This window comes from Battus philenor, unplaced genomic scaffold (assembly GCF_028537555.1).
Source record: "Battus philenor isolate CCGP_79_NKW_IND1 unplaced genomic scaffold, ilBatPhil1.0.hap1 SCAF_19, whole genome shotgun sequence".
NCBI lineage: Eukaryota > Metazoa > Arthropoda > Insecta > Lepidoptera > Papilionidae > Battus > Battus philenor.
The window spans coordinates 10,816,848-10,830,144 of record NW_027181681.1 but is presented as its reverse complement, the minus strand read 5'-3'; the positions used below and the strand labels follow the sequence as shown (position 1 = coordinate 10,830,144).

The window sequence follows — 13,297 nt, the reverse complement described above, 5'->3', positions numbered from 1 at the left end:
TGAATATATGACATTATTTCCACTTATTTAATATTGAAGGAACTCGAGGCGCGGACGGCGGAAAAATAACAGACAATATACTTTACACAGAACTCACCAAACAAGTTCTTACACGAAACTAATCTACCATATTGCTTTTCAATTATGAAATTAATTAAACCTTAACACGAAAAGCCATTTATATATTTTTATAACTAATAAACCATTTATTTATATATATTCATTTGCCTTAAAAATATTAACAAAATAGAAAAAAAAAACTTGCGTACTTCTATGACTCGGACATTTGAGTTTGTATTTCTTTGATACCACAGCAAATATTTGTACAGTCGATCCCACATGTAATATACATATATATATGCTTATATGGTAGGCCTTATAGTACCCTGGTATGCTAAAGGATTAGCTTGGCAGCCTTCAAGTCGAAGCTACCGAAGGATCTATTGACCTTAGTAACCAAAGCAAAGACTAAACCTCTAGAACCTGATAAATGTTATTTATACGTAAAAATGTTTACTTTATTGTAATAATAATGACATTGAGAGGTTTAAATATGGATTAAATTACCAAAAATATATTTATAACATTTATAAACATTATGGTGTACACCTAGGTTTTATATTTTGACTACTCTTCTTTACGCTATATGAAAAATATTATATGGGGTTGACTGTACAAATATATAAGCTTTTCAAAACATAATTATATATTCATTGTTCAACTCTTATTGTTATGTTTACTGTATGCGAATGCGAACTTTAAATTTTGTTTATAAATGAAAAGAAATCTGTAAAGTTTTATAACTCAACTTTAATAAATTAAAAATATCAAAAATAACAAAAAAAATTAAAGGAATGACAAACATCCTATTTGCTCAAATTACATTTGTGATGGACAATTATGCATTATTTTTAACCATCTACAAGGAATTAAATATCCTAATAAATAAGTATCAATAAAATACTTCATCGAGTAAAACTACATAACATAGGATGATGAAAAAGTGTCAAAAATGAACCTTTTAACACAACCCTGGCCCCAACAGTGACATTAAATTAAAAAACGACCCATATATGTACTAAAAAGTACACCCCATTCCACTCGGTCTTACATATACCTTAATAATACAATAAAATAGCGTATCTAATTTCACATTTGATATTCAATCCTAATGTAAAGGAGTAGAGTTCAAAATCGCACACAGTAAAGTATAATCACTTATGACTAGTTAATCTTCGATTTGCCCGTAACTATCTTAGCATACTCCTCATAGAACCTCGGGAACAGCTGTATAGCGAAGTATACCACACTCAGGTACGCCACGATAGCCAGAGTTAAGATGAGATCAAACACAGCGGGTTTGACACTGAAAAGAGATTTTTTATACATTTTTTTATATTTCTTTCTCTCATCTCATTTATTTCAAAATAAATCTAAAATGCATAACATTCAGCATCACTTAGCTGGATGCCCACAATTGGACATAATTCTCTCTCAAAGATTTCCAGTAGCATTGGTAGGAAGCGACTAGTATTCAGCTTCTTCCAATGATCTTTCCCACCTCACGACCAACTGACACCTAGAAATCCATTCTGGCGACCCTAAAAGGGTCGTTTCTCCACCTTATGGATGGACGTCCTATGCTACGCTTGCCGGACTATGGCCTCCACTTCAGAACATTAAGACCCCAGATATCTGTTCTGCGCTCTACATATACACTATAAGTAATTCTTTTAATGATAGGGTCATTTAGGTCACTAAGAACGCTCAAGGTCGCCCGGAGCATACATATATATTTACATATATGAGAAAAATAGCCTTAGTCTGCTAGCCAAGTCAGTCTGTCAAGCTAACCAGTCTGTCAAGCCTAACCACGCCCTGTCTGCTGACTTTGCGGATTGTTCTTCTGCAGATCTCATTGCGAAGCGAGTATAGCGTTCTTCATTGCTCTCTAGGTGACCTGGAGCTTTCCTTTTAGTCCCACCACGACTATGGCTCAGATGTAACACCGACATACACTGATCATAGAATGTCTTTAAACATTTCGGTACAGTACCTGGCGATAAATATTGCACATCAACTTTTGGAAAGAGACAATCGTCTAATTTCGGCTTTGTAGAGCACTATCTCTGTCCCACACTACCTTTGTGACGTTTTGTCAGTCGTTGTATTTCGTGCGACAGAGATAGCGCTCTACGAAGCCGAAATTTGATTGTCTCTTTCCAAAGGTCGATGTGCAATATTTATCACTGGGTACTGTATTATATGAAAAAGAATTTGTAAATACATTGTATTATGCATCAAACTTACCTGTAAACATACAGTAACGCACGGACGGGGGAGTACAGTACGAATTCGGGCTCCCGTTTGTCCACCGCGTGTGTGGTCACCGTCACATCCATGTACCGGGACAGCGCCCTCTCTAGTGCGCCAGTCACACCTTCAATAACAATATTACTTTTTATTAAATATATATAGATATAAATTATTACAAATCTATAATTCCTTTGCATATAAGTTATAATATATGCCCTAGACTAAAAAATATTATAGATTATATCAGAAATAAGTAAAAAGGTATAATAATGTAGAAAGTTAAATACACTCACAGTTTGTGTGCATGATTGTTTGTGTGTGTTATTATAAAGATGGATGATTACTATATATTATTAGGAAAATGAAGACGCGATCTCGTGGACGCGCTACAACAAAATGATCATCATAACTGTTACCAATAAATCAGTAAATGAATGCTCTTACTACGCTAAACACAGAGAGAGCAGCAAACACACCTTAGCTTGATCACGATCACTCTGTCAAGAGTTCACTAATGAAAAGAAGAGATATGTACCCAAGTTTTAATTAAATTTGGAATATATTTATATATTGTAAGCAGATTCTAATTCCAATAAGGAATATTATATATAATATCCTCAAAAGATCATCTCAATGACCAATAATATGCTACCTTGACTATATTATCGGTTCATCTAGTGCAGTGATTCCCAAAGTGGTCTATATCGACCCCTAGTGGTCTATGACAACCAGCAGGGGGTTTACGTCAGCGAAAAAAAATTTGGGTGTCCATGAAATGAAAATGGGGGTCTACGATAGTGGATCTCAACACATACACTGATAGTACCTATTTACTTACGTCATACTATCATATAATATCAAAATATCTACATTATTTATAAAAGTACCTATTAAGTAAAAAATTATTAATATGTTACGTATATTTTACATAACAGAGATCAAATTTTATTTTGAGTAGTTTTAATTTAAATTCAATTAATAAATGTATAAATTAACATGTGTTACTGCTGCTACTTTAAGTTTTTAACACTAAACTTCACTACAGTTAGAAATTTACAGGAAATCAATATCAGGTAAGTAGGGGGTCTACCCAACACGGAAAAACATGGCATGACACAAAAAAGTTTGGGGAACTCTGATCTAGTGGAAGGCATCTTACACCGCGTCTACATGCTCGTGGTCCTCTCTGTAGAACCTTTTGCCCCCTACTACCATCGGTTTCACATCTCCTGCTCACTGCCACTTAAGACGAGAAATACTTTGAATAACGTCAGTGAATTTAGTTCTTATATGGATCTCCTCACCGATTGATAATCATTATCATCATCATATCAGTCGATAAACACCCTCTGTAAAGCATTGGCTTTTCCCAAAGATTGTCACGGTGACCAGTCTTGACTTCCCGCGACCTTGACTATGTCCTTACTTCACCTAGACTTCCTCTAACTACATGGTCACCACTCTAGAACCTCATAACCCCCACTACCGTCAGTTGCACAAATGATATGCCCCGCCCCTTCTTAAGATCTCCTCTCTCTTTCTATCATTTCTGATGTCATCTTCCATCATAGCTCTGATCATAGTCTTCTATAACGCTTTCCGTGTGCCTTGAGTCTTCTTACGGCCCGCTGAATGCTACCACATCTCGGATCCGTACGTCATCGGTTGCAACACACACTGGTCAAAGGCCTAAGTCACTGCGGTATTTGTATAAACACGATTTAATAATTGACATGAATATTAATTACCTGTGTTCGGAGGGATTGTAGTGATTATCTGTGGCGCTCTGGGTTGCGAGGATAAATATTCATACCAATGCCTGATTGAATCTTCCTCTACTGCCTGCAATTTTTAATTAATTCACAGATCTACACTTTCTTATGTCATTGAAATGTAAAATACACGTTTGATTATGTAAGTAGATTGCTACGTTTAAAATACAGATAATTTTATTTGTATAATTTGAAATAAAATTAGTAAAGCTCCTTAAAATAATGTCAAGCCGAAAACGGCGCATATAACAACTTCACTAAAATGTCTACGATCCGTTAGTAATTTCGGCATTTGATTTGACACATCGAGCAAAATGACTTACAACAAAATCGTCTGGGTTCATTTTTGTAGAGCTTCTTTATCACAGTGTTTTAACAATTTTAATTACAATAGCCAAAGATATCTAGATAATCGAACCTAGTCGAAAATCTAATTCTTGTTTTTAACGTGCCATATCATATGCCAAGTACTATATTCAATTTTGTTATTCAAGGGGAAAACAGTAAAATACTCACAAGCGCTTCGTCGTAAAGGGCACCGTCTTCATCGTTATCCTCGTTGGTGAGGTTGTATATATGAGAGGCTAGTGCGCGAGCCAACCTCGCCACATTCGTCGTCAGGTCTCGAAGAGAGGACTCCGAAGGTGCATCCAGGATTGAGCTTCGCGCAGCTTCCTTGTGACTCTACAAACATTAAAAATCATAGATATATAAATTACGGTTGAAGAACTTTATTGTCTTATCTCATCGCCTGATAGCTGCCCACTGTAGAGCAAAAGCCTGACCCAAGGGTGACCAGGATGACCGATCTTGTGCTAGCCATATCTAACAGCCAAGGGCTAGTTCTATGTATGACCCCCATTGCCACTTCAGATGAGCAATCCTTCGAGCTGCCTATGTGACCTTGGTTCTTCTGTGTCTCATTTCTGAATCAATTTCGCAGGTATACTTCTAGCATAACCTTTTCCATATATCTCTGGGTGACCTTGAGACTTCTCACAAGGCCTATAACAATCACTTATAAGTATAAGTAAAAATAGTAATAAAAATAATATATTTCAAGTGAACACATCCATACTTGATCAGACTTTGAAACACTCTAGAACCTATCTGTGGGACACAAGTCCAAAATCTCGGACTCATATGGACAAAACAATATAATGTAACATACAGGTAGTTCTAAATAAACGTGTCATGACATTTATGCCATCAGAAACTCTGTGTAATGTGTATATATATATAAATATGTCTGTATGTATATATATATATATGTATGTGTATGTATATATATATATGTATGTATATATATATATATATATATACACCTATATGTGTATATATATATATATATATATATATATATATATATATATATATATATATATATATATATATATATATATATATATATATATACACATATAACCACAACTACAAAATATATCAAATCTGAAGAATTATAACAGTTTGTTATATTATTTAATATGCAACCAACCTATACAGTAAATTCAGCGTTTCGAGGCGATAGAGCTCTGTGTAGTATTAATGTTATGTGTGTGACTTGGAATAGTAGCGTGGACCATAGGCGAGTCAACGAGAGATCCGGATCCAACCTTGGTTTGCCCACACTCTTATTGGTTTGGGAATAGGCAGTCTATTGGGCAGCAGGTACCTCCACAGTCCATTAATCCATTTCCATTTCAATTAGTCCAGCCATCCCACATAGGCCTCATTATTGGACACACCACGGATACACTCTGCTATTTTAGAGAATATTTGAACAGGTGCCTGCCATCGATATCTTTCGGGGACTCTTAACGAGTCTTTACAAACCATCTTAATAGTCTGCTGTACCCATAATAGATTAATTTTAATTGGGTATTTTTAAACATGGCCTTGAAGAAGATTGCATGCTGGAGCAAATATTTCTAAATTAATAGTTATTTTGGACTCTACTCATAAGCCAAAAAAGCCTCTTATGTGTGTGATCACTTTCCTCTTTTTCGTTTTATGATGTAAATATGACAATTTTCAATGTACTTCCAAATTATGTGTACTGCTGATGTGCCTAAATAAATCATATATATAGAAATGTTTTAGTTTCTTAACAAAAAAATGTTAAATAATAGAATACCTGTAATGAGCTAAGTGTGAATGCTGTCATGCGTCTAATGCTGAACCTCTCGTGGTGCCAGGCTAACAGTTCATCGGCTAAATTGATCTTCTTGTGTACCACGGGAACGTCTAAGCGAGCACGGAGCGAGTTGGCAGCACCTCCTGGTTTGGGCGGCTTCGAGACGTGAAGGTTCAGCTGGGGCGACGATATAGAATCCAGACATAACACAAAGGAAACTTCCTGAAAAAAAAAAAAGCAAATATATACATGTAAACGTATACATGTGCCGCGATTATTTAATGTCGATAAAGCTGTTTGACCTTAACACTAGATGGCGCTGTTAATAAGAATGTTATGATGGCATCCAATGGGGTAAATCAATGGATTTTTTGGTATGTAAAAGTGATAAAAAATAAGGGAGTTTTAAAAGGTACCAACAATTTAAATAATAACTTTAAATGTCATTTCTCTATTTTCAGAACAAAGTATTATTGTTTCTATATATATATATATACATACACGCGGATAGACGTATGGCTCATTTCTTGTCAATTAATGTATAATATACCTTATCTACAATAATAAAGTACTGATAATTTGAAAAAAAAAATCATTTCCAATATTCAAATAATTATATTTTGATAATTAATGATTGTTCACTATCTATTTTTGCACACTGTACTGTCACATATAACGCATTTCGGAGTTACTTTATACAGGTGAATATAAATGGTTGTAAATGGCTTTTGAGCTTCTTGCTGTCCAATGATCTATATCTTCACTGTATACTTGGTTTGGGTGTTTATTTACTAAGGTGTAAATGAAATTTAATATGTACCTGTAATAGTGAAGCATCTGTAGAATCCAATTGTTCCTCTAACCACTTCTTAGTGGAAAAATAGTTGAGAGTGTGTCCGACTGAAGTGAGAACGAAGACTAGAGAAGGACCTCCACGAACCGCCGCCGTCGAGTACAGCCTGGAGAAGATTCTAGCAAGTTCTAGAATAGCCACCGCGCCTGATGCGTTTGAATCGGCTCCATGGGACAACTCCTGTTTAATTTATTCACATTATATAAACTATAGATTCACTTTTCATTTCAGCCCATAAATACCAATATTAATCAAATTTAAAATATTCTTTATTTGAATAGGCTCTAACAAGCACTTTCGAGTCTTCAATTAGCATAAAATGTAGGCATTACTCCTACAGGAAGCAACCTTCCACCGGCTCAGGAGGCAGCACTACTATGAAGAGGCAGCGAGAAACAACAGTTGCTCTTTACAAATATAGTTTTATATATACAATTAGTCAAGTTTTATGGTTTAATCTGTTAGCTGCCTATGGACATATCTGTCTACACTGTGCAGGTGCGTACGGGTCAGATCTGCCCAAAATAAAGCAAGCTACATAATATCAAATCACCTTAAAAATAGAGTATAAAATCGCTTGCTGTGGATATATTACAGACCACAGGATCATAAACAATAATATTTCATTTATCATATACAAAAAATCGTTCCCCTTAAGGACAAAATAGTCTCGAGTAGCGACTACAAGCCGGGGATGGGGTCTAACCCTAGGTGGACCAATGTCATAGCTAAGGTCACGTGAAGTCGCTAAATGCGGGTAGTGTAAGACCAGCCATCCTGGCTATCTTTGGAGATAGCCTTTGCCTTGCAGTAAAAGGGAGGTCATCTTCAACTGTGCAAGCAAGATTTCTCAAGATCTATAAACATGTCAGCTGTAATGAGGATTCAGTGAAACATTTGGTGGTGTGAGGCAAAGTGGAAGGCTTTACAAGTTGGACAGATTTTATTAAAAAGTCAATAAATAAATACTCTCACTCTGCTAAACACCAAACTATGTAGGATTGTATAGGGAAAGCAGCGGGGGCACCAGAACTGACCGAGTTATGACCACAACAACTGTGACTAATGTGAAGATGCCTCATAGTGAATGTCTATAGGCTGTGTTATCTATGATAAATGTAACCATAACTCACTGGCACAAGACCAGCTGCATCATAGTGGGCAGCAATGACAATTGTCTGCGCAGCACCTGACCGGCCCACAAGCTTTCCATGAATCGTCACCGGCTTAGAGTCCATCTTCTGGGGCGCTGACGCTGATACCACTAGAATATATAATTTCAAGATTAATTACTTACAATTGAATGTATATATATCTGGTAAGTTTTAACCTCAAAAGAGTCCTAAATAAAATTAAATAAAAGCTCTATTAGATCCTTACATATATATATATATATGTATATATATATATATATATATATATATATATATATATATATATATATATATATATGTATATATAGTATACATATTAAGCTATTTGGTTAAAGCCTTACAATGGAGGGAAATAAATACTGAAACAGCCTAAGGATAGGCTTTACAATCTTCGACCCTATTTTCTATGAAGAAATCAAGCCTTAATGTCGTCAACTTTAGCATCTCAAAGTCAGAGATGCTGTAAATTAATTAAAAAAAAATTGTCAATCTATACACCTTTAATGTACTTCATATACACACACACTAAAAACTTTCAAAGAAAATTTTAGAGATAAATAATTATTATTATTTACTAATGATTGTTTTCTTAATTTTATGAGGTATGGACAGCATGGCAGCACTGTACTGTACTGTTACTGGCTGTATATCTTTTGCACAGTTACTAATGTGTAGAATAATATAACTTGTCTAGTACAAAAAAAATCTGATACCAGAAATTGATCAAGCCAGGGTTTGGCATCCTTAGACACCCTCAAATTTAATTTAAGAAAAAGCCTTTGCAACCCCTGTGGATTGTCTATATAAGAGTAGAGGCATAATTTCTCAAAATTTCATAAATTAACCTTATGGGTATGGGATCCATTGCATAATAGGTGATCAGGTACAGTGCTCAGAGCAAATAACCCATGTTGAAAGTTTATGAAGTCCTCCTTAAAATACATTGATGTTCACCTTCACCATACTGATTGCTTCATTGAATTGTATTTCAGGAAACTTTGTGAAGTAATATTCTACAATCCTACCAATAAAATGTTATATATCAGTACAAACCGCAAGCCTTCTTGAGAGAGCCTTCATGTTAAGTTAACATGAGTTTAAACTATGAACTTTTTGTATTCTGATACTTCAGACCTCATAAAGGTGTAAATACCAGCAACAAGATGGTACTAACATGTGACAAAAAAATAGAAACAAATAGAAAATATTGGAATACAGAAAAGATTTTAACTATATGTATATATATATATATGACAACATACCAATTTGGTAGCCGTTGGAAGAAACAGTGTTGAACATAGCCTCTAGTGCAGTACCAGACTTGTCATCCGTTATGAAGCTGTGCTGCAAGTCTTTAAGAATATCTTCAAATTCTGGTGTCCATTTCGCAAAGTACACAGGAGGATTGATTTCTTGTTGTATCATTGCCATTTCCAGGAGTTGTATGTGCTAGAGAATAAGATTATTAATCTTTTTTTTAAAACTTACTATTGGAATAATTTCCTAAACTATATAACTTAAAATTAAACACCAAATATATAACTGAACTCCAACTAGGGAATAGCTGCATCTGTTGGACAATATTTTTTATATGTTTTTGTTAAGGCAGAAAAAACACTCCTATTGGGAGCAGCAATTTAAAAACTATGTGGTGAATTTTAAAAACAAGATTTTCATAATTCTACATTTTAAGCAAAGAGCAAATAGAAATATATATCTTACTTTGTGTCATAACCAAAAAAATTGTCTCAAGATGTAATCAAACAAAAGGTGTACCATAAAGGTTTACAATAATATATAAACACATCTAATAAATTTAAATGTATTTTTAATTATCTTCCAGACTGTGACAGTAAATAATACTTAAAGTTTCTAGATGGAACTAGTAGTAGTACTATATTATTTTATGGTCCTTGTTTTTGGAGACACCTCAATTCCCCTGCCATCTATGGGCCAGGGAATATCCCTGGCCCATAGATGGCAGGGGAATGTAAACATATTCCTGTAATTTTTTTTTCCCGTTCGTATTTTAATTTTTCAGTCTGCTTTCTATTCTCACATATTTATTCATGCTTTCCTTTTGTCTATAACAATATCTTTTTTTTCATTCATCATCTGCCTTTCATCACCTTTCTTCCTTCATCTTCTCTCTTAGATCATAGTTTGAATAAAAGGTAAATTTTGATATCACAGTATTGACACATTTTTATTTAATTTTACATTAATATTTAGTTTTTATGTTTTTATTTTTACAATTTTTAGTTATCACCATTGTCATTGTTCTTTCTTATAATATTTACTATTCAACATAATGTGTGGGTTTTATTATTTTGCCTTTTCTACTTACTGGTTTTATTATTTTGCCTTGAGGTCTTACCTGACCTGTTGACTTTTTTTTTATTTTTGACTTTGTGACTTGTTATTTATTTAATTTAACTTACAATGGGGCCGTTAGTTGTCACCCATTAGTAAGGTAATGTCATCTATTTCTATTTTTTATAATATATTATAAAATATATATTATAAAATACAACATGTGCATAAAATATTACTTTATTTACCTCTTTCTCTTCTGGTGTAAGCACAGTGTCATTTTTGGGCAGCACAAGTAAAAGAGCTCCAGCTTTGCTGCGCACCTCCATAAATTGTTCAATGGTTATATCTTGAACTCGTGCCACCACGCAGTGCCGAGAGGTGCTCCATGAGTTCAGTGATCGGCCTTCTAAGTTGAAGCTGGCACTGCGGCATCCTACAAATAAAATATTTTGTAACAAGATGCTATTTATAATCAATGTTTGAATAAGAGGTAGATCCCTTGTGTGGAAGGGATTTACAATATTTCATAGCACTTAGCCAATCATCTGTTAGGTCCAACCCACACATAGAGAACATCATCATTAACTTCATATCACCCCCCACTGTAAGGCATATGGCCCTCCCTGCCATTACCGTGATGACAGATCATACACTATCCCTACCAATACTGCATCTACTGATAAACATCAGATGTATGAGATACTATGCTTCACAGGCCTCTGATGATGTTTATTATAAACCTACTAACACAATGCACAACTAATTCCTCTACATCATTTTAGGTGTTTTATATACTTATAATACATTTGAAATAGACTACAATAATAATTAGAATCAAATTTGTGAAAAATTCTTTTTTATATTTATTTTTTTATTATTTTTTATGTAGGAGTTTTACTTTTAGTTAGAATGTATCCAATAATTCAGTGTGCCTCTTGGTATACGCCATATCCAACAATTTTCACTGAGTTTTGTCTTGTGCAAACCTCCTCCAATAATATCCCAACATCTGTTTTAAGCCATCATTTCATTTTGTTTGTTTGTGACCCTAGTAGTGCTCAACATCTCTAAGATAGGCCACCCATATTTTTTAATAGTTCATCAGGTTTGTGATTTCAACTGGAAGCCCTAAACATTTCACAGCACCCATTCACAGTTACTAAGCTTAACTTTTACGTTATTTATTAGACATGATTAAAACAAAAAATAAATGATATTTGCCAGTTTTTATTTCCTTGCAGTACCTTAAGAATAGATTACTACAAGGTTGCTGTAAATGTAACAAGGCTAAGTGTAACATTCAGGACGGATTAGTTCTTACACTTTGATCAGTTTCTCTGCATAAAAATAGTTTTAATCAGAAGATGGATTTTTTAATTAAATTAAAAAATATTATTTTCCGCATGGTTAAAGCATCTATTTAAGAGTTACAACGTTATTTTCATTAAATTTTGTGACTATTTTTTTCACAAATCTTACTACTTTATACATATTCTTACAGACTACAAACAAAGTAAAGTCAAAAGTTAAACATGACCTGGTTAACACTAAATTGGTTGATCGTTAAGTAAACTTTCGTATGTTTGTTCAATTCGCATTCGGGACATTTGTATAAAAAATATAACCTTAAAGAATCGATTTTTGTCAAATTATAAATAAGAATTAAGAGTTTTTTCTACTTACCATGGGGTACGGTGTGGAGGTCATATTGTTGCATTCTATACACAGAAAATTCGTGTGAAGCTGCGACTGGATTAACTGGAGACATGATAATAAATATAGGTAAGGCGACAAGCAAATAGTACGGTAAATAGCCTTTGAAGATCTCCGCAAAACCATCCGCTTCGTCGAGCCACATTGTAAGAACTAACTATTTAAGTCTATACACAATATTAGCTTAAATATGTATAATTTTATTAATATAATCCAATTAGTAACTCTACGTGTGATAAAACGGGTCAATGACATTAACGTGACTTGACAGAGCTAAAAGAATGGTCTATGGTATTTGTTGCGTTCTTTACTTAGTATAAATAACTTACCGCGCAAAGTAATTAAAAAAAAATGAAACTCTAAATTGTATAAAATTTGCGTAATTTTTTATTACGTATCGCAAAAGTTGAAAATATTAACAACATTGCAACTCATTATTTATAAAGAGACTTTGACATCATACTAAGTGATAATGCTATGGTAAGTTAATATATATACTAATAATTAACAGTGAGACCTAAGAAGACTATTAGGGATGGATTAAACAAAATGTTAATATTTTACATTAAATATTACATGTTATATTATAAATTTGAATAATTTTATCCATTTCACAAAAATAATTTTAAAAAGTCAGAAATGAACAAATCCAGGATATTTATGTGCCAGTTGGAAACGTTTTATATTTTTGTATAATGCTTCCCATAGATAGATTTGCTATGAAAGTAAAGTTAGAGTTACCTCAAAACCACCAAGCGTATATACATAAATGTATTATGATATAAATTGCATTTCTTTCACTAGTGCATATTCCCAGTAGTTGACTAATGAGTAACTATTGTTATCGGTGGTAATGTTTAAAAAGTAATATGTTTTTAATAAGAGAAAAAAGATGGAATTATTGCGAAAAAGTACCGACAACAAGTACCAAAATTACATTTTTTTTTTAATTATCATCTGTCTGTCTCACGGTTTGTTTCGGCTAATCTTTGAAATGGCTGGACTGATTTTGAGGGGATTTCTTCTAGCAGGTAGCTGA

General features: G+C 33.7%; 1 protein-coding gene across 1 annotated transcript; it reads right to left on the bottom strand.

Annotated features, from left to right (window-relative positions):
* Positions 1 to 867: 867 nt before the first annotated feature.
* On the bottom strand, positions 868 to 12,506 carry LOC137921483 (BOS complex subunit ncln). The gene is made up of 10 exons (XM_068764258.1): positions 12,229 to 12,506; positions 10,791 to 10,978; positions 9,492 to 9,678; positions 8,209 to 8,339; positions 7,043 to 7,255; positions 6,223 to 6,444; positions 4,605 to 4,772; positions 4,065 to 4,158; positions 2,311 to 2,440; positions 868 to 1,366 (listed from the first exon to the last, which is right to left on the bottom strand). The coding sequence occupies exons 1-10, from the start codon at positions 12,401 to 12,403 to the stop codon at positions 1,225 to 1,227; spliced, it is 1,650 nt and encodes a 549-aa protein (XP_068620359.1). The 5' UTR covers positions 12,404 to 12,506; the 3' UTR covers positions 868 to 1,224.
* Positions 12,507 to 13,297: the final 791 nt, after the last annotated feature.